Raw genomic sequence first — 23138 nt, 5'->3', positions numbered from 1 at the left:
CACAACGTGCACACTTACACCAACAACATTTGCCAACCCGAGCAACAACTCAAGGGTTTCTCGTGTTCATCCGCCATCTCGAGCTACAACTCAAGAGATGCCATTCTGAGCCACAACTCAAGGAATACCACGTGCCTAGCCCCTATCCCGAGCCACAACTCAAGGAACATCAGTAAGCCAACCTTCGAGATACCACCAAAACTTGTAAACCACACACATCCAAAACAAGCAAAGCACCCTTGCTTCATCAATATCGCCTGGCACCACACACGAGTCGCCAGGCTCCCAAGCCACCTAGTGGGGGACACGTGCCTCTGGTACCCACTATCTGCAGGCATCGCCTGGCGGAACCCTCATGGCCGCTAGGTGCCACACGTTCAGTGCCTCTCTGTATTTTTAACTTCCGCCTAGCGGTTCGCACCACACCGTCAGACGCTATACCAGTACAGCAAGCTTACTGGTCTTTTACCAACTTGCACAGTTTGCCAACTCTCTTACTACCTCTACACTACTCGTACAATATTCATAAACTTAGTTGAATATTATCAACCATGCTTTCCACTATCCTATCAATCTTACATAAATTTAATCATCTCCATATGGTCCCGTGTATGAATTTCAATCTATTAATGCCACTTGGACGTTATTGTATTCTTGTGTAAATCCTTAATCCAATCTGGTTTTAGTAGTACCAATTTCCATTCTTCATTCACTACCCAAGTGTTCATCAATACTTCATTCATAATTTTACACCCATCAAAGAAAAAGGTCAAGGTTCTGGACTTTCCCCACATAAATTATCCAAAACCATGATTTCCACTATACCATACTTTAGCCTAAGCTAAGTCTTAGAATCCCTAACACCACAACATAAGTAGCATTCATTCTTAGTCCATTACAATGAATTCTTTGTATCCCCTAACTAATTCCCCACTTGATTATACCTTTTATTACTATAGTAATCCAATATTCAATACATCATAATTAGACTTTAGTAACATTTACACCATGTTTCAAATGTAAGTAAATCCCCATACATCACTACAAGAAAAAATATTTTTAACGGGGTTTATTTTTACATTATTCAGGGTTAAAACCTTTGCTAAGTTTTTTACCCGGGGTTTTGATTTCCCCTACTAAACCATCCCTGAAGAATGTGTTAGCCGGGGTTTTTACGAACCCCAGGAAGCACCAATCAATAACGGAGGTTTTTTATCCTCTTGTATTTAACATAGGTTTTAAAACCTCAGTTAAGTTTTGTGGGTTTAAAACCCTAGTTAATTACCATGAATTTTGAAACCTTCATAAAATATCGTGGATTTTAAAACCTCCATAAAATACTATAGCTTTTAGAACCTCCATAAAATAACATAGGTTTCAAAATCCCCATAAAATACCTTGGGTTTCAAAACCTCCGTAAAATACTATAGGTTTCAAAACCTTCGTAAAATATTATAGGTTTCAAAACCTCCGTAAAGTACCATAGATTTTTAAATTATTATTATTATATTTTTTTACTCATTTATCATTTATGTATTCATATATATTTTTCCAATCACAATTATTTACAATTATTCTATTTTTTTTAATCTGTATTTAATGAAATTGTACCTAAATAGATATAAACTCATCAAATTGACAAATTATTTATAGATGACTAATGTATATCAAAGTACAACAAATATACGAATTCAGATTCAAATTCAAGTACAATAATAGTCAGCAAAAACTATCATGAAGTACTGCAATGGTTCTCAAAACATAAAATGATTCAATTAACTTCCACATTATATTATATTCTTCAACTATCACATATGATTTTCCTCATGTCCAGAACTTGTTGTATTAGTTGGCACACTTCCTTGATCAGAAACCTACAATATAAATGTGAATCATAATTACAAATGTAAACTCTGAAAAATAAAAGAAGTTATGCAGTCTTAAAAATTACCGGTGCAGGATTGAACATAGTCAACTCAGGAGGCAATTGACCTTGATAATTTTGAGAAAAGAAGTTCATGATTGCATCAAGTCTTTTGTCACGTTCTTCATTTCGTTTATTTTGTTCATCCAATTGTGACTTTAATGCAGTGACCTATATTAGAACACAATCTATTATTAAAATCGTAAAAAACACATAAACATTATAAAACACTCAATCTATCAACAAAAAATATACTACATTTCTTACTCCTACTTATAGAAAACAATCCAAAGCAACACAACAACAACATTAACAATGTCCAATAATATTCAACATAACAACATTTACAACCTTGGCATGACAATCCAAAGCAAACAACATCATATTGCTACACATGACAATCCAAATCAATAACCTGATTTTGTAATTCTGAATAAGAAGGACAAGATGAGGATCTCCCAAAATGAAAATTCCTAGTATATCCAAACACACGAGAAGGGTAAGGTCCCAATCCCATTCCTCGGACATGACCACAATGTTCTTTACTTCCTAGAACATGAGCTAGTGAATCTTCAATTGATATATCTTGTGAAAGGGAAGATGTATTTGTCTCATATGCTTTAATTTTTTCCTACAAATAATACAAAATGTTATCAATGAAGGTAACATTCAATTTGATTCAGTATTTTTCTTTAGAAAACTTATACTTACTCCAATCTCTCTTGCTCCATCATTCACAAATTCCCCATTAGCATGTTTATGTGTTGCTATCCAAACTTCTCCCCTACTAACTTGCGACCAAGCTCTTGCTCCTATAAAACTTAAGAAAATCATGAATCATATATGATATAACAAAAATGATTGATGAATAAAGTTACCATCTCATTCTTCTTCCGTGCAATGCTCTTCGATCCACCTGTGTGAGGAACTGTTTGCTTCTTTCTATTATCCTTATTTTTTTGGGCAATTTCCTAAGCATATATGTAGAAAATTACTAAAAATAAGTAAAGTAACACTTAAAAGAATAGAAAAGATAGTTTTTATTACCTTAGTCCTTGAATTTAAACGGTAGTCAACAAAAGAAGCCCATTGGTCTCTATTCATTCCTTCTGGACACATTGTAATAATTTTATCTCTATTACGTGTTCCATCATCTCTTTGTTGCCATAGTTGTTGTCTATACTCACTCCGTTTTATGTTAAGTGATTTGAATATATATGTCACATGAGCATCAGATTCCACTAGAAACTTAGCCTTCAAAATTATTACACAACTAGTTTAACAACAATTGACATATAACAAGAATCAAAACATATAAAAGAAATTATAGGTCAATTACTTGAATGGTTTTCTTAAGTATATCTTCTTTGTAATCATTGGGAATCTTCCTCCAACTTTGATAGCTGATTGGAAAGGCATTAACATTTCTTGCAACACGACCTAAAAACCTATTCAACAACGCTCCGCTATCATCAATTGGTTGGTTGTCACTATTCCATTTCACAAGAATCCTTTCATTGGAAGATAAAAACCAAACATCATTCAATGTTAATTGTTTTCTAACTTGTGTGCCTTCATCATCTGTCAAAATACATATGAAATATATTGTTGGTTTAAGATAAACATAAAACACAAATACTATATGGCTTGGACAATTACACATAAAAATCAATAAATTAACAATCTTACCAATGACATCAACAAGCCATGACCTTTTATGTGATACATGCTTTGATTGATTACTTTGCATCTCAATATCCACATTTTCTTCCCCTTCACTATCAGATTGTAACCTTGGTGTTGATTTAGATGTAGAATCATGCACAAACTCATTTCTGAGTTGATTGTTAAATTCAAATTCAAATTCATGTGCAGAATTGGTCTTGCTAGTGGAGAACAACCTCTTCTTCAAACATTCTACAAATTAACTCAAGTCACTAAATAAATAGATAATACATGAAATTTAAAAGTACCAAAATGATATGCAAATGCGACATCTTACTAGATTTAGATGTTGAAAGCATTGAATTCATGTGAGGTGGGGGAAGAGGTTGCTCATTATTATTCTCTATAAGATGAGAATTCATGTGACCTGCTGCATAATAATTAGATTAATACACAAGAAAAAGCAAGATATTTTTTAACAGAAATATAATCATCATACCGAATTGAGATGCAAATTGAGGTGTTATGCTGGACTGTGGCAGAAACGAAAGTTGAGGTGGATTACTAGGCCCTGGAGTATGAGTAGGTGAAACTTTTCAATTCTTACTGTAGGTGAAACCCATGGTGAAACTTAGTCAACTTACTTGGGCAAGATGGATGAGGCACAGGTGGACACATTGTAGATGATGGTTGGCCACTTTTATTTTGGGTAGGGATTGAAACTTGGTCATTAGTCTTCTTCATGCATATTTTCTTCATCATCAAGAATTCTATAAACAATAACATTAATACAAGTCAATTCACATTCATTAAATTATGATTATCTAATATAATGCATGTATAAGTAATATGGATGATAATTTAAACAAAAACTAATATAGAATTGTTCAATTTCTCTATGACCTTGTTAATGGTATATTCCCTTCTCCATCTGGAAATAAAGTTTCCAAATTTTGTTGTTCAAATGGTTCACATTCATGGAAAGTGACATCATTATCTCCACCAATGTCATATAAGTCTCGTGGCTTTAGATGCATAGGAATGCTCCATTTTTTATCTGATTCATCCACTACATAATAAACCATTTGAGCTTCTGCAGCCTGAATGTATGGTTCGTCATCATCATTATCACCAATGTGTATTAAACGTGTAAAGTTTACTAATCTAAATCCCAAGTCATCTGTTATAATCCCTCTAGAAGTAGTTGTATCAGCCCACATACATTTGAACAAAGTAACAGAGAATCGACCATTATAGTTGATCTCAATTATATCTACCAATTTTCCATAATAAGGCACACCCCCAAATTGCATTTGATTGTCAATGCTACTTGCATAGCTCCTTGTCCCAAAAGTACCAAATATTCCACTATTTTGTGTTTTAAGTCCATGATCTCTCTCTAACGTACGAAACTTGAAGCCATTAACATTGTAAGCATTGTAGCGTTTTGCACAATCAATTGGGCCCATAGCTAAGAACTTTAAATCATCTGAGTAAGGTCCATTTAATTCATTCTTTATCTAAAAAAAAGAAAAATATAATCAACATAATTGGATATCTTTAATATTAACAAATTTAAGAATGTAAATTAGACATACCCGACGAGAAAACCATTCCACAAATTCTCTATGAACCCTCTTATCTATCATAGAGGATGATTGTGTACGACTTCTTAATTGTCTTCGTACAATTTCTCTAAATTCTCTAATTTAAATAAATGAAATAATTACATGGTTAGTCCTCAATGTAGATGAATTATAAAAAGTTGTAAAGATAAAGTACTTACTGAAGAAAATGGTTAACTTGGGCACAATTAGTCAATACATGACAATGTGCTTGTAACTTTTCCTTTGTTGATAAAGAGAAGTAAGTAAAACCCCCAACTGGTTTTCCAACTGGTGGAAACAAACCACTTACACTAGATGCCATGGTGTCAGGTTCGTCATCAATACGCCTTATTCGATTAAATATAGTCTCAATTCCATCTAAATATCTAGAACAAAAGGTTAAGGACTCTTTAGCTAGGTAGCCTTCAACTATTGAGCCTTCTGGTTGAGCCTTGTTACGCACATAAGACTTCAATTTTCCCAAATATCTCTCAATGGGATACATCCACCTATATTGGACAGGTCCTCCAATCTTGGCATCTTCCACCAAATGCACAATCAAATGAACCATGACTGTAAAAAATGCAGGAGGAAACAACATCTCCATGTGACATAATGTAAGAACAACTCTATTTTGCAATTGGTTAAGTTCATCCACTTTTAAAACTTTATTGCACAAGTGCTTCAAAAAGGAACACAAATCAATCAAAATAGAGCACACTTCTTTAGGGAGCGTCTTCCTCATTGCCAAAGGTAAAAGTTGCTCCATTAAAACATGAGAATCATGACTTTTCAATCCTGCAAGCTTAGATTGTTTGACATCAACACATTTACTAATGTTACTTGAGTAGCCATCTAGAACAGTGAGGTTCTTCAATGTTTTCAGAAAAATATGTTTATTTTCTTTTGTCAATGTATATATAGCCGGAAGATATTTGTTATTTACATCAGGCCAAAGATCAGGTCTAACACCCTAATCTTTTAAGTCATTTCGTGCGTTTAGGTTGTCCTTTGACTTTTTACCTTGGTTCAACAATGTATAGACTACATTATCACATACATTTTTTTCAATGTGCATAACATCTAGATTGTGGTGCAATAAATTGTTCACCCAATAAGGAAGTTCCAAAAATATACTCTTTTTTCTCCATTGTAGAGGGCCATCAATTGGGTGGTGACCTTTCCGTTGTCTTTTCCCCCGTTCCTCAACTTCCGGTTCTTTCCTAAATACAATATTAAGATTATGAACTTGTTGTAAGACATTTGTTCCTGATATTCTCAAAGGAGGATTTCTAGTTTCCACACTTCCATCAAAACGATTGCGGCATAATCTAAATTTGTGCCCTGCATTTAACCAACGTTGATGATTCATGAAACAAAATTTACCCTAAATCTTCTTAGGAGTTGTGTCAAAATTACACCTAGGGCAAGCCAACCCAGTATGTGTGTTCCACCCAGATAAGGTTACAAGACCGGGAAAATCACTAATAGTCCATAATATAGCTGCATGCATATGAAGCACTTCTTTCTTATGTGAATCAAAAGTTTCAACCCTAGTGTTCCATTGCTCTTTTAATTCTTCTATTAATGGCCTTAAATATACATCAATATCATTTCCTGGTGCTCTTTTACCAGGAATGATCATGGAAAGAATGAATGAACTTTGCTTCATACACATCCAAGGAGGAAGATTGTAAGGTATAAGTACAATAGGCCAAGTGCTATGACATGTACTCAAATCACCAAATGGATTGAACCCATCAGTAGCCAAACCAAGTCTGACATTTCGAGGGTCTGAAGCAAATTGAGGATTCATTAGATCAAAGTTCTTCCATGCTTCAGAATCACTTGGATGCCTTAATATGCCTTCATGTGTACTTCTTGATGCATGCCATTGCATATGCTCAGCTATTTTAGAAGACATAAACATTCGTTGTAAGCGTGGCTTCAATGGAAAATACCTCAAAACTTTAGTTGGAGCTTTCTTTTGTCTTTTAGTAACACCAACAATACTATTGCTCTTCTTTGTTTTCTTCCATCTAGATTCATTGCATTTCATACAAAATTCCCTATCTTTATCTTCTCCATAGTAGAACATGCAATCATTTGGGCAAGCATCAATTTTGGTGTGATGAAGGCCAAGCTTATTAATGATTTTCTTAGCTTCATAGAATGAAGATGGGATTTTAGCATAATCAAAAGCATCTGCTAACAACTCCAGTATCATTGACATTGCCTTGTCAGTCATTCTGCATAGACATTTGATATGGTACAATTTGAGCAAGAAAGAAAGTTTAGAATATTTATCACATCCTTCATACAAACTTTGTTGTCCCTCATGCATAAACTTCATATACTGAGCAATTTCATCAGGCATCATGTGGCTTGATTCAGGTCGCATATTCTCATGATTGTTTACAAAATTCCCGAATGCATCATTAACCATGCCACATATGGGATCGTTAGCAAAACTTGTATCCTCATTCGATTGGAAAATTGGAGGTGTTGAAATCGTATGTTGTACATAATTTGTCTCACCATGTAGAAGCCAAAATGTATACCCTTTTGGAAAAGGATGAAGAATTAAGTGTTCATATGTTGCTCCTCGAGTTTGCCATTTGTTAAGATTGCATTTCGGACATGGACAAATTATCTTACCCTGCACGCTCTTATTAGCAAATGCAAAGTCCAAAAATTTATTCAATCCATCCATGTATTGTTGTGTATTTCGAGGCAAATCAATCCAAGACTTATCCAAATCCATTAAGAATAGTCTGTTAATGATAACAAAAATAAATTTAATAAAAAAAAATGTAACTAATGATATAAGAATAGAAAAATTTAATAAAGAAAAATCCAAATCCAAGACTTGTATCAATTCTAGTCAGAGGACAAATGTGAAGGGAAAAAAATATTGTCATAAGGTATAGATGATATCATTATCTACTGCAGATTTTGATTATCTATCGTTGATTGATGTTGATTAGGATTTGTTGTAGATTGTATTTTAGTAGGTTCTGGGACAGAAAAATATAACTTCATACTTTTCTGCAACATTTACCACACTTTATAGTAGTTTGCGCTGTAAATTTAAACAATATTGTTGCAATTATACAAAATGACTCACAAACAATTAAGATTATATATTGAGATTAAATTAATTCAGACCACTTTAAATTGAGGTAGTTATTTTAGTTTATTTTAAAATACGTAATTAGAATTAATGAAAATATCAATTTCTAATAATTATTTTAACCATATGGAGTTATTATATAATCAATTACTTCCATTCAAAAATAACTACTTATTTTATTCTTCAGAGATGAAAACATGTGACTATATTAATTTAATTAACTACAATCAACATATACTTTGAATTAAATTAGTTAAATTAACTGAGGCCAAAATTCATATTTGAATTGATAAAATTAAAGTAATCTCCAATAATATAATTAAATAATTACTTGTAATTATTATATGATTATTTCAATTGAAATGCAGTTGAATTTGTTGATTTTCATTAATAAAGAAACAATATTTATGTGAACTAAAATAACCAAGACTAAGATATATGCGATTTTTTTATCAATACAGTGTCATTATGATTTTATAGGGATGTTGGCTTCAGAAAACAATTTTCAGACACAGTGAGTGTATTGTTATATATAAGGCTTATCTTCATTTTCAATGAAAATGGTGCTCTTAGTATTAGGAAAGCACAATATGAGATAGGGTGATTTTTATTACTATGTTTCATTTTAGTTATCTCTATTTTTTATTTAAAATAGTTTTATATGATTTTGGTTAAAAATATGAGAACCAAGATTTTATTATATACACAGTCACTCGTTGGTGCACACCACTTTGAGTGATTTACTTGGTTGGTTATAGATAGAGATGAATTCTGTGTTTTACATTACAGATGTATATGTATGTCCCTCACCCAAACAAAAAGTAGTCAAAAAGGGTTTTGGACCCCACTTCCTCTCTCCTTTTTAGTAATCTTTCTATTTTACTACTACCATTTCTTTACATTAAATTTTTTTTTTAAAAAAACGTTCTTGTGTGCTAAACAGCTCAACTTTTTCTGTCATCTCATGTTTTAAACGCACCCAATTAACAACTACTTCTACCCCTAAACTCCAATCAACAACTACTTCCACCCCTAAACCTAATATTCTATCACACTTCAATTTTTCAGTATGATAATCACTTTTAAATTCAACCCTTTTTTTATCTTTTAAATTCAAGTATATATATTTTGAGTGTTTATGGTAGGAATAAAAAATGATAAGGTGTGTGAAATGGAATATAGAATATGTTTGTTATTGTAACCTGAGGATGCCTAAATAGAGGCTAACTGTTATGAATAAAAAAGCGCCAAATGAGTAAGGAGAAATTGACAGAATAATTAAAAAGGTGGATGAGATGAGAAGGAGTAGTAATAAAGAAATGGAAAATGAAGGTGGTGAGGAAATTTCAAAGAGGAGAAAATGGTCAAAGAATGAGTATAGATATGAAAACAAATCGCATCTCAAGAGTCATAGTAGTTAGACCCTCACACCCACCAATTATACAAAACCCCACTTTCCTGGAAGTACCCTTTCCCTTTACATTCTACATCTTCCGTTATAACTCACCTGCTGCATGCACCTTTTCACTCTCTCACTATATAAACACAACCAACACAACAACAACACCCCCTCATTTCTCCCTTGGCAACATGGAAGCTATCAACACAACCTCCTTCACCACCACCTCTTCTTCCTCCGACTCCTCCTCTTCCGACTCCAACCACAACAACCCCCACAGAATCAAAGGTGTACACATTACAACACACTCCTTCAATTTCCACACATACTTTTTCTTTTATTCATCACTCTCTTTTCTCGAAGCTCTAGCAGCATGGTCCATAACCACCTAGGTCGGTGAAAAGTAAGAACCCTCTTAGCTAGCTTTGTAGCATATGGCAATTACCAAAAGTTGGTACATACAGTGACACGAAGATCAGAACTTTTGTGTGTTAAAATCTTGAGAAAATGGCAATGGGACATATAGTACATACATAGGTAAAAACGAAACTTCAGTGGATACTCTGTTGTGGTATATAAGTGCATGTAGTATATATATATACATCTACATATACATCAGTAGATAGAAACCGTGGGAGAATGAAGACCGTCCAAACATGATGACCTAGATGGTAGGGCCAGAGATTGTCCCATGAGGTGCCCAGTTGAGGAAAGTCAGAAATGAATTAAAAATAAATAAAAATGGCAGTGTCCAATCACCTCTTGCTACAACTTTCTCCTCTCTAAGGCTCCTCCTATTTATTTCATTCCCTGTCATGCTGGCATTTTATTTTCTCATTTTGCTTCTCACCATAATAATAACCCTCTTATGTTTAACTCAAACCTTCATAACTCTTCCCCTCACTCCACCAAAACACCCTTTACTTTCCTCGCCATTCATTCTTCCTCCACGTAGGTTTCCACAAAAACCATTGTTGGATTCAACACTTTCTTAATCACCTACACATGGGAAGACACTCTTGTTGCTACAAACAGAAGTTACGGAAAGGCCTTTGGTCTCCAGAGGAAGATGAGAAGCTTCTGGATTACATCACCAAACATGGTCATGGATGTTGGAGCTCAGTCCCCAAACTTGTTAGTATATCTATATCTATTATCTATATATATACACATACACATACTATATCGTTTCATTGATGCAGCGTGCACAATGAAGGAGTGGAGTCACTTCATTCTAATCTTAATTCTGCATGCCAGGTCTGCAGAGGTGTGGGTAGAGTTGCAGGTTGAGGTGGATAAATTACCTAAGGCCTGATTTGAAGAGAGGAGAATTCTCACAAGAGGAGGAGAACATGATCATTGAACTCCATGCAGTTCTTGGAAATAGGTAGTTCAGTAATATAGTTAAATATCTTTCTTTTTCTTTTTTAACGTACGGTTATTACTTTTGACTTTTGATCTTGTACATGTAATGTTTTACTGTTTCTTTTCTCATGGTGACTGCTATATCAGGTGGTACATCTTTTCAAAGATATTTTCACCAAGTGCAACTTACATGATACTTCTTCTCTCTAAAAAAGTAGAGGAAAAAAAAACATAACAAAGTTAGTTTCTGCCATGTTTTAGTTCATCTATTTTTTTAGTGTTCAATTACCTAAATGCCCCTGCGTCCAATGCTCAACCCGTGGTTTTCTTTTCTCCAGCTAATTGAATTACAGTATCAGGGTATCACTTGGTCAAATATACAGGGTTGAATATGATCCAAAACAATACCTATAGGAAAAGGAATTCACCCTTGCAAGAAGAACATGCCAACGATAAGATTTGGAGACAAGTATGGACATTTTTTTTAGATTCAACTACTGGTATGGCCTCCAAGAATGTGAGTGATTAGGCATGTTTAGAAGAACTCTTTAGCGTGTTCATATTATTGGGCTTTATTTTTGTGTTGTATGTGGTTGGGATGTAACCGTGGATTCAAATATTCAACCACAAAGATATTTGGTTCAACAAATCAGGGGCCACGATTTCCAACTGAGAAGAAATTGAATAAAAAATAAAGAAGTATTTAACAACCCCAACCCAAACCCATCTCTTCAACCAAAGAAACAAACAAAATAATCCAACTTCATCCCCATCTTCATGTACAAGTTTTCCCGTCCTTCACCATACCATCACCATGGATCTATTTTTAAAACTAGGCCACAAAACAATCCCAACTACCGTGACCTTCTGTCAGCTACTTCACTATACAGTGGCATTTTAACCGATCACTTAGTAGCAGAATTTGGCTCTGTAGCTGCCATGATAGAGAATATAAAACTCTTATATCCACTTACACCTAGTGATTGTTTACCAAACTATTAATTTGCTCTTAGTCTATTTGTCAAGTATTACCAAACAATCCGTGTTTTATTCTCTAAGAGGAGAAATAATTTAATTTTAGACAGTGAATTACTTGTAATGTTTTCCCCAATCACATTTCATCTGCTAAGAGTAATCAATAATTTAAATCTAACTCCATCAAACATGAGAGTGGGAAATATCAAATTTTCAGTATTCACTAGCAAGAAGACTTAAAGCATAAGTTTTTAATACCTCTTTAGAAGATACAATATGCTTTATGGCCTCTTAAATGCTGAACTCTTACAATGCTTCAGATATGTACAATAACATCTGATTTTATAGTTCATGTACCTGTAAAACAGAATTTACCCATATAGCTCACTTTCATTGTGAAAAAACGAGATACACAATTCATCACTGTCACATATACATGCAGACTTATGTAACAGAAGAAAGATATCTATGTGTAATAAAATGACTTGTACTTGAACTAGTTCTACAAGATAATGGTCCACGGGATGTAGGATGCACTTCCACGGAATGCAAGATCCAAAGCAAACAAAGTGCATCAGGTTAGTTAAATTATCCACTTTCAAAATTTTATCTAGCTCGATGCATTAGATTAGAAAAATTATCCACTTTCAAAGTTATTCATAAAGGCAAGATCAACCATTATCCTTTCTAAAATCTTATGATGATCCTTAACACAGAGTGCTTTTGCAAGATTTTAGAAATTTTGTATTGAACTTTTAATTTGCAAAAGTTTTCTACTATCCACTTAGCCACCTCTACTTATAGCACTAAAATATATAACATCACCTTCTCTTCCAACTCTCACCACCACATGACTACAATGCTTTCTGCAAATTACGTTACTGTGAGAGAGTTACACAAAAAAGATACAATTAAACCATAACTGGAAATGAAAATCAAAGAAAAAGTGAGAAAACCTACCTATGAAAATTGTAGAACCTCTGAAGACAGAACACTAGAACCTGTAAAAAATAAAATAGCAATTAACAATAGAACCATTTCAATAACATGTGAAAATCACAATAATAATGTGAATCACAGAGAGAGCATATGAGAGGGGAGAGAGAGCAAGAAGAGAAAATGAAAGTGCAAACAAAAACCTAAAAGAGAGTGAACCACTGAGATCAAAGTTCAAACCTATGCCAGGAGCGAAAGACTGAGAAAAATGATGTTGCCAAGAGCAAAGGAGAAAGCAAAATGCGTAAGATTATTGTTAGGAAGTGCGGAAATTACTGTGTCGTGGTCATGTGAAGTAGTTGAAGAGGAAAGATAACAACGTTTGACAAATGTGAGAAGAAGAATAGGAAGAATGTCTTATAATTTGATAATTTGAAAAATGGGTCTTTATAAAATTAGTTTGCTGCAAATTAATTTTATTTATTATAAAATTACTTTCATATTTTTTAAAATAAATATTATCATAAAAATAAAACACCTTTTCTTTAATTTGATAACAATACTTAATTTAATTATTAAAAAATAAATCAAGTATAATTACTTTAGGATAAGTTTATATAACAAAATTCACGTGAATTAATTGTGGAAGGCTTTTTTAAAAAGAAATTAATCTACATGTATTTTTTTAATAAATAATTTTTAAGGAACATTATAGATATTTTCATAGAAATAAATTAGCAAAAAATATTATAAGTAATAATTGTATACATTTTATGGAGTTTGAAAGAAGCCTAGACTATTTTCTAGAGGTTTAAAACTAAATCTTTGTAATTTAACAAAGATTTTAAAAACCTATACTACTTTTTAGAGGTTTAATACTAAACCTTTGTAATTTAAGGGAGGTTTTAAAAACCTATACTATTTTTTAGAGGTTTAAAGTTAAACCTTTGTAATTTAACGGGGGTTTTGAAAGCCTACACTATTTTATAGAGGTTTAACACTAAACCTTTGTAATTTAAGGGAGGTTTTAAAAACCTAAACTATTTTTTAAAGGTTTAAAGTTAAACCTTTGTAATTTAACGGGGGTTTTGAAAACCTACACTATTTTATAGAGGTTTAACACTAAACCTTTGGAATTTAACAGAGATTTTAAAAACCTCAGTTAAGTTAATCCATTACTAAGGTTATATTAACCTTCGCTAAATAACCCCGTTAAATACAATTTTTTTTGTAGTGCATCCTTCACTCTTAAAATTATACTCTACATGACCCAGATTAATTTTCCAGCCACCACTATACACCAAAGCACCCAAAACCAGAACTGCACCTCGAAGCCACGTAGAGGCACTGTCCCTACACTGGCGCCTAGCGGCAGGCCCCGTGCTACCAGGCAGTGCATGCCTTTCTGGGCAGTTTCCCAGAATTTCATCACCTACGAAGGCCCCCTTACATTTTCCTAATACTTTTATTCGTCATTCTTAGTTGTTTCACACGTGAACATAATAATAGTGACCCAATGTTCAATTTTTAACTTCCTCTAGTAACAATTTAAGTGTCATTAGCAATCCTTACACTCAATTCATCAAAACTCCCAATTTTTCAACCCTAAAAGGATGTTCATGACAATTTTAACCTCCAAACTCATGTAATTCAAGGTATATAAGCATCCAATGTGCAATTAACGTTTAAAGCTATTGTTTTCCCCAATCAAACTCAACCTGGAACCTTGAAATCATCAAAGCCGAGCCAAATTACTCACATCACCTGGCGGGTGTCCATCGCTGCCAAGCAGTTCATCAAGAAAATCCAAAAACTGGGTTGCAGGCTTGTGTCGCCTGGTTGTACAGGGCTTCACTGCCAGGCGGTTCCTTGCAAGAACCCTAAAATACACTAAATTTAGCATGTGTCGGCTGGCGATTATGAATGGCCCGCCAGGTGCTTTCTGGAAAATTTCCAAAAACCCAAAATTCAAGCAATGGCAGAGAAGAATCATACATATTCAGGCTATACTTTATGCAGTTAATCAAATACATAAAATTAACGTAGTCCAGCTCCCCTAACTTGGATTCCTTAGCTTAAACTTGGGGTTCTTGGCTTCTTCTTAGATCAAAATGGACGCCCCTTGTTTTCTCACTTTAGCTCTCCTTCTCACTCAATTATCATAATGTACTCTCCAATTTCGTACTCCTCTCACTAAGCAACAATGGCCAGCACTGAAACCTTTCTTCTTACCCAAATTTTGCCTTTTAATGGTGCCTTAATGATATGTTAATGCACTAAAACTAAATGGGTTTAATTTTGATCATAATTGTCATTCATTAGGTCATTATAGACTGTTTCTCTAGCCTCCCTTGGCTGCCCATTATTACTAGGGTTTCTCTGTCCTTTCACATTCATGCCAAAACTAATTTTAGCAAAAAGAAAGTTTAATGTGGGTCTACCAAGATTCAATCACATAACCATACCAATGTCAAATCAATGGCATATATAGAACTTGAACCCAAGTCCTCTCACACAATCAAGTACTCTCAACCATTTGAACTAGTATTTTTTCACATCATATCAATCAATAATTAATGTCATAAAGGCTCCCATTACCCGCATTTATTAATTAATTAATTATTTAATTAATTAATTTTAGCGGATCTAACGGGATTCATAAATAAAATCGTAAAGAAGACAACTCAAAATAAACTTCACTCAATGAATTTTTGTGCAAGTGCAACACTTTTCATCCACGGTCAAACAGAACCAACCCTCTAAGAACGAAACCCACTCAATGAACCAAAGACCATCGTCATCCAGGATACACAACTCACAACTTGGAAGCAAACGGCCAAAATGGAAAACAATAACTATCACAAATGAACCATAATCACCATTTTAACGACCAAAACAATTAATCAAATATGGGATTCCTAAAATTAGGGATGGGGTTCGTAAATTTGTGGGAGAAATGGTTGAGAAAAGAACCATAATCACCATTTCAGCCAACAAACTAGAGCAAAAAAAAATGGACTTCATCAATTTAGGGGAGAAATGGTTGAGGAAGACACTCAAGCTTGAAAGAGAAGTACTAACCCTCAATTTCGTCTTGTTTTGCACAAATGTGGATGACACCTTCAACACCAGCAACAGAGGTTGGGGAGCCGGGAGACAATGAACGGAAGAACGTTCTGCATCGAAGAAGGGTTTTTCGTCAACCACTATGGGGTTGGTTCTGCTACGATCAACGGTTTTTGGTGAAGCACCATGGGAGGCTTTTTCGTGCAGGTGGGACGAAGGAATTTGATTTTGCAGCAATGAAATGTTTTTGGTAAAGCACCGTTGGAAGGTTTTGAATCAGACGCGAGAAAGGGTTTTCCTTTTCATTAATGGTACTTTATTCTTTTCAATTCAATACATTGTTTGCTACTTTTCCAATCACACGTGAATTATTTTTTTGAATAAAATATTAAATTAATAAAAGACACCTTAGTTTGTCAACTCTTTATCTATATAGAAATATTAAATGCAATAATCAATATAAACAATTATCTTAAACCTCTTATTTATACAATTTTGTGATGAGTTTTTACTTATAACCCAGCTAATTATGACTCAAGCCTTAATACCATCATTTAGTTGTTATCTAACTTACGTTAAGTTGCTTTTAAATTTGGAAAATGATATTTCAACAAAAGTATTTGACAAGTTTTTTACAATGGTGACGTGGCAGCGTTTTTTTTTTTTATTACCAAAATGTAAGTTAGCATGTGCGGTGGAAAGAAAGGAAACTGAAATTAAAATGTAAGTTAGAGAGAGAAAGTGAAATGTGCGGTGGAAACATGAATGATGGATAAAGGAATTTGTAAATTACTGAATTCATGAATGAATGATCCAAATAGCATATGCAAATGAACTTTACTGAAGTCTGCACTGAACAGACTAAACTTTGCATGCAACTCCCCACTTAGTTATGCGTCACTCCCCACTTATTTTTCGATTTGTTGTTTTGTGGGTTGTATGTTGTTTGACAAAGCACCCAGTGTAGTTCATGGAGATTGGGTTATGGAGAAGAATTTGTAAGTCATTGAATGAAAGAGCAATGATCCAAATACCATATCTAAATGACTTTGACTGAAGTCTGCACTGTCCATACAAAAACGTAAATGTTACTCCCCACATAGTTATTCGTTACTCCCCACTAAGTTTTGGATTGTTTTATTTGGTTTCTGTCTTGTTCATCAAAGCACCCAATTTAGTTAATGGAGCATGGTTGATGGAGAAGACTTTGTCAATGATTGAATGAAAGAGCAATGATGCAATTATCGTATATGAACGAACTTTACTCAAGTATGCACTGTCCAGTCAAAAAATTGTGCGTAACTCCCCACATAGTTATTCGTTACTCCCCACTTAGTTTTGGATTGTTTCATTTGGTTTCTGTGTTATTCATCAAAGCACCCAGTTTAGTTAATGGAGCATGGGTAATGGAGAAGAATTTGTCAATGATTGAATGAAAGAGCAATGATCCAATTACCGTATATGAATGAACTTTACTCAAGTCTACACTGTATAGTCAGAAAAGTGTGCGTAACTCCCTACATAGGTATTCCTTACTCCCCATTTAGTTTTGGATTGTTTTATTTGGTTTCTGTCTTATTCATGAAAGCACCTAGTTTAGTTAACGGACCATGGGTGATGCAGAAGATTTTGTTAATGATTGAATGAAAGAGCAATGATGCAAATACCGTATATGAACGAACTTTACTCAAGTCTGCACTGTGCAGTCAGAACATTGTGCCTAACTCCCCACATAGTTATTCGTTACTCCACACTTAGTTTTGGATTGTTTTATTTGGTTTGTGTCTTGTTCATCAAAGCACCCAGTTTAGTTAATGGAGCATGGGTGATGGAGAAGACCTTTTCAATGATTGAACGAAAGAGCAATGATGCAATTACCATATATGAATGAACTTTACTCAAGTCTGCATTGTACAGTCAAAAGATTGTGTGCAACTCCCCACATAGTTATTCTTTACTCCCCACTTAGTTTTGGATTGTTTTATTTGGTTTCTGTCTGGTTCATGAAAGCACCCAGTTTAGTTAATGGACCATGGGTGATGGAGAAGACCATGTCAATGATTGAACGAAAGAGCAATGATGCAATTACCGTGTATGAATGAACTTTACTCAAGTCTGCACTGTATAGTCAAAAAATTGTGCGTAACTCCCCACATAGTTATTCGTTACTCCCCACTTAGTTTTGGATTGTTTTATTTGGTTTCTGTCTTATTCATGAAAGCACCTAGTTTAGTTAATGGACCATGGGTGATGCAGAAGACTTTGTCAATGATTGAATGAAAGAGCAATGATGCAAATACGATATATGAACAAACTTTACTCAAGTCTGCGTTGTACAGTCAAAAAGTTATGCGTAACTCCCCACATAGTTATTCTTTACTCCCCACTTAGTTTTGGATTGTTTTATTTTGTTTGTGTCTTGTTCATCAAAGCACCCAGTTTAGTTAATGGAGCATGGGTGATGGAGAAGACCTTGTCAATGATTGAACGAAAGAGCAATGATGCAATTACCATATATGAATGAACTTTACTCAAGTCTGCATTGTACAGTCAAAAAATTGTGTGCAACTCCCCACATAGTTATTCTTTACTCCCCACTTAGTTTTGGATTGTTTTATTTGGTTTCTGTCTTGTTCATCAAAGCACCCAGTGTAGTTAATGGAGCATGGGTGATGGAGAAGACATTGTCAATGATTGAATGAAAAAGCAATGATGCAATTACCGTATATGAATGAACTTTACTCAAGTCTGCGTTGTACAGTCAAAAAGTTATGCGTAACTCCCCACATAGTTATTCTTTACTCTCCACTTAGTTTTGGATTGTTTTATTTGGTTTGTGTCTTATTCATCAAAGCACCTAGTTTAGTTGATGGACCATGGGTGATGGAGAAGACCTTGCCAATGATTGAATGAAAGAGCAATGATGCAATTACCGTATATGAATGAACTTTACTCAAGTCTGCACTGTACAGTCAAAAAATTGTGTGTAACTCCCCACTTAGTTTTGGTATCTGTTATTTCGATTTTGTGTTGTTTGACAAAGATCCCAGTTCAGTTCATGGAGCTTGGATGCATGGAGAAGACTTTGGAAATCATTTAATGAATGAACAATTATCCAAATTGAGTATATAAATGACCTTCACTCCAGTCCGCGTTGTACTGGCAAAAACATACATGTAACTCCCCACATATTAATGAGTAAGTCCCCACTTTGGTTACAATACTATGCTTTCCCTATACTGAATTTAGACAAGTGCTCCTTTGAATGTCCATTTGATGATAGAAATTACATTTTGAGAGACTAAATGAATGTTCAACGTTCCAAAATGATACACTTGATTAAGTTTAGTGAAAGCTGGAACATTTTAAACATACAATGTATTATAGCTCCCCACATACGTTTGCGGTACTCCCCAAAACGATGTTTAACATAGTTTTAGTAAATAAACCACTTGAAGTTTTGATACGACGAACAATAGGAACAATACTAAGCAAATGGTTGCCGCCGACGAAGGAAGGTGGCCGCAGAGTTCGCAAAACACTACCAACTCCAAAAGCTTCGTCTTCTGGATGATAGGGATAGTCTACCCAAAAACTGTAACTATCCTCCACTAACGACGGCGAAATGCTTGCCAGAGACACGTTTTCAGTGAACTGGAAACTCTGGTGACCTTGCTTCCTCTCTCTCGCTCGAAACGCTTTCTCACTTCGCACCCTCGCACCCTCACTTTCCCCCTTTCTCTCTTCTTCACTTTCTCTCTCTAACTTACATTTTAATTTCAGTTTCCTTTTTTTCCCGTCGCACGTGCTAACTTACATTTTGGTAATAAAAATTTAAAAAAACCGCTACCACGTCACCATTGTAAAAAACTTGTCAAATGCTTTTCAATTCAATACATTGTTTGCTATTTTTCCAATCACACATGAATTATTTTTTTGAATAAAATATTAAATTAATAAAAGACACCTCTGTTTGTCAACTCTTTGTCAATATAAAAATATTAAATGCAATAATCAATATAAACAATTATCTTAAACCTCTTATTTATACAATTTTGTGATGAGTTTTTACTTATCACCCAACTAATTATGACTGAAGCCTTAATACCATCATTTAGTTGTTATCTAACTTACGTTAAGTTGCTTTTAAATTTATTAATTACACCGGATGTCTTCAGACCGGTCTTATTCGACGTCAACTCGATCATGCCTTAATACCATCAATTAGTTGTTAGCTAACTTAAGTTAAGTTGCTTTTAAATTTATTAATTACACCAGATGTCTTCTGACCGGTCTTATTCGACGTCAACGATCGTCATGAACGATCGACCTCTAATTTGATCCGTTGTTCTTGAACGTATGATCGATGGGTCTGTATTATAAATCACGAGTATACATGTGAACGGTTAGTTTTTTAGGAAGATTACACGGGGATACAGAGGAATAATGTATAGATTATAAGAGGAGGGCATATGGAAAGTAAGTAGACCACGATCGGTATAAATGAAAAGTAAAACATGAGTATATATGTAAATGGATATACATATATGCAATCTTATTTTCATATGAGATTGGCATAAGACAAAATTCAAAGAACCTATTAAAGAAGACACTACTTAAACAAATCAAAACAGAGATAAAGGCACAACATCCATAACAGGAATTAAGTAAAAAACCCGTTAACTAAGTAGATTCACTTTATAAGTCCAACATTTTCCTTTAAATAAGTTTATTATATATTTGGAGCACAAAAGTCGAATAACAAGTGCCATTAACCGACAACATAAAACATTAAGCCCACCAAACATTTCTTAAAAACAACGACAAAACCTTAAAATAGCAAAGAAAACAGAGTTTGCAGTCATCCACACTGTTCATGGAGAGAAGGGGGTGAACCGTGGAACAGGCTTGCACGTAAGCGGCTTCGCCAGAAACACCGTCACCCTTCCCTCCTCCGTCATGTCAATGTCGTGACTCTTCCCATCATTCACCACCCAATCGAAGCACTGGATCAAACTAGCGAGTGTGGCTTGCATGACGAGTAACGCAAGCGAGGCTCCGGGGCAGCTTCTTCTTCCGCTTCCGAAGGGCAGAAGCTGGTAGTACTGTCCCCTCACGTCGATTTTGCCTTTTCCAACCTCATCGGAGACCAAGAACCTCTCTGGGTTGTACTCCAGCGCGTTGTCCCAGTACTTGGGGTCTCTGCCGATGGCCCACGTGCTGATCATGATGGTGGAGTGCGCAGGGATGTCGTAGCCGTCAACCTGGCACGTGCGCATGGCTTCTCGCGCGAAGATTGGTGTCGGAGGGTGCATTCTCAGAGTCTCCTTCACCACCGCTTGCAGATAAGGGAGGTTGGGAATGTCTGACTCCTTCACCAGCCTCTCCTTTCCCACCACACACTCTATCTCCTCTCTCGCCTTCTTCAACACCGCCGGGTTTCGCACCAGCTCCGCCAGGGACCATTCCAGAACACTAGCGGGTCCGTTTGTGCCGGCGATGAACATGTCCTGTGATATTGCAACCTCTGTGATATTGCTTGCTATGCATATCTCAATTTAACTTTTATATATTATTGTTAGATTCCTTTAGTTCTTAAATAGATTACTTTTGTTTGAACATGTTTGTCACCACTATGATATCCGTGGCAGATTCCAAGGACAACGAATGCATATAAATAAAGCGAGACAAGGACCGAAGTTGGTAGAAAAAGGAAACAAAAACGAAAACGGAAACATATAGATATATACGTACGAGAGCAAAGGCTTTGGCACTTTCCCTTGTGAGTTTATTGTCAGCACCATCAGCTTCAATGAGGTTCAAGAGAATGTCGAAGAGATCCTTCTTCCTATCACTGTCAGCACCGGCTTTGGCCCTCGCCTCTTCGTGCTCCTTCAGCACCTTCTCCATCATCGCATCAACCTTGCGGTGCGTTTCCATGTTCTTCTTCCCATACCCCTGCAGATCAAAAGGCTTCGCGAGCCTCAAAATGTCTCCCAAGTTGAACGCCCCCAGCAACTCCGCCACCTCCCTCACCACCTTCCTCAACTGCGCCACAAAATCATTCGCACCGCTACTCTTCTTCCCCATGATCATCCTCGTGATAACGTTGTTCGTGTGCGCTATCAGCTCTTGCCTCATCACCACCTCCTTCCCCGTCGCCGAAATCTCCAACATCCGCTTCAAAAACGCTTCCACCTCGCTCTCGCGAATGCCGACAAAGTGCTCCAGAGTCTTCCCGCTCAGAAGCTCCGTCATGCAGAGCTTCTTCAGGAAGCGCCAGTACGTCCCGTACGGAATGAAAAAGTAGTCGGCGGCGCCGTACGTTAAACTCTCGCTCGCAATCATTAAGGGGCGGTTGCAGAACGCCTCTTCGGAGGTTTTAAGGATCTCTTTGGCTGTCTCCGCAGACGACGCTACAACGATGTTTTTGTAGCCGATCCTGATATGGATCAAGGGACCATAGCGTAGGGAGAGTTTGTAGAGTGCTTGGTGAAGCACCGAACGGAGATACGGCGCGTGCCCTAGTAAGGGTATTGAGATGGGAGGGCCAGGTGGGAGTTTCATGGTCTGTGATTTTTTGAAGATTGAACGAATAAAAATGGTGGAAATGAGCCACAGGAAGAACAGAAGAAGGTAACCTTGTATGTCTATCATGGCTGTGTGGTGTTTAGTTTGTAGGGAAAATCACAGTGTTTGAGGTTAACTATCTACTAGTCACACAACTCAACCTTTGCTTGCACTAACGAGTTAGATTATGTTGGCTCTTTTATAGAGATGCTGCCGCATGAGCAACATCAAAGGTGGTATCGGTGAGAGATATGGTATCAATCAAAAATACATATAAGAGCAAAGCATATCTTTCCAACCTAAAATAAAAAATAAAAAAAATGGAAAATGATTCATGGAAAAATTTTGATTTTATCTACATTTATTACACTTTTTACTTATTTATTTCCTTTCTAGAATTAAATATATTTATAATCCTAAATTTTAATGTTAAATTAAAATTTGTATTTGTTTTGAGATTTGATACATTTTACTCCCAAAGTGAATGAAAGTATTTTT

At 35.3% G+C, this 23138-nt stretch overlaps 3 protein-coding genes and 1 pseudogene across 3 annotated transcripts; all 4 read right to left on the bottom strand.

Moving 5' to 3' along the window:
• Positions 1-1722: 1722 nt before the first annotated feature.
• On the bottom strand, positions 1723-4083 carry LOC114180263 (uncharacterized; annotated as a pseudogene).
• Positions 4084-4319: 236 nt separating this feature from the next.
• On the bottom strand, positions 4320-5965 carry LOC146886135 (uncharacterized). The gene is made up of 4 exons (XM_085673088.1): positions 5376-5965; positions 5188-5284; positions 4493-5109; positions 4320-4359 (listed from the first exon to the last, which is right to left on the bottom strand). Exons 1-4 carry the CDS (start codon positions 5963-5965, stop codon positions 4320-4322), a joined length of 1344 nt encoding a protein of 447 aa, XP_085529214.1.
• Positions 5966-6583: 618 nt separating this feature from the next.
• On the bottom strand, positions 6584-7960 carry LOC146886134 (uncharacterized). The gene has a single exon (XM_085673311.1). It carries the CDS (start codon positions 7958-7960, stop codon positions 6584-6586), a length of 1377 nt encoding a protein of 458 aa, XP_085529437.1.
• Positions 7961-20782: 12822 nt separating this feature from the next.
• LOC114182983 (beta-amyrin 24-hydroxylase) lies at positions 20783-22876 on the bottom strand. The gene is made up of 2 exons (XM_028069792.2): positions 21825-22876; positions 20783-21580 (listed from the first exon to the last, which is right to left on the bottom strand). The coding sequence occupies exons 1-2, from the start codon at positions 22725-22727 to the stop codon at positions 20945-20947; spliced, it is 1539 nt and encodes a 512-aa protein (XP_027925593.2). The 5' UTR covers positions 22728-22876; the 3' UTR covers positions 20783-20944.
• Between the last annotated feature and the right edge of the window lie 262 nt (positions 22877-23138).

This window comes from Vigna unguiculata, chromosome 5, assembly GCF_037176805.1.
Source record: "Vigna unguiculata cultivar grain cowpea cultivar isolate G323 ecotype 2 chromosome 5, ASM3717680v1, whole genome shotgun sequence".
Taxonomy (NCBI): Eukaryota; Viridiplantae; Streptophyta; class Magnoliopsida; order Fabales; family Fabaceae; genus Vigna; species Vigna unguiculata.
Note: the sequence above shows the minus strand (reverse complement) of the source record. Positions and strands in the feature narration are given on the sequence as shown.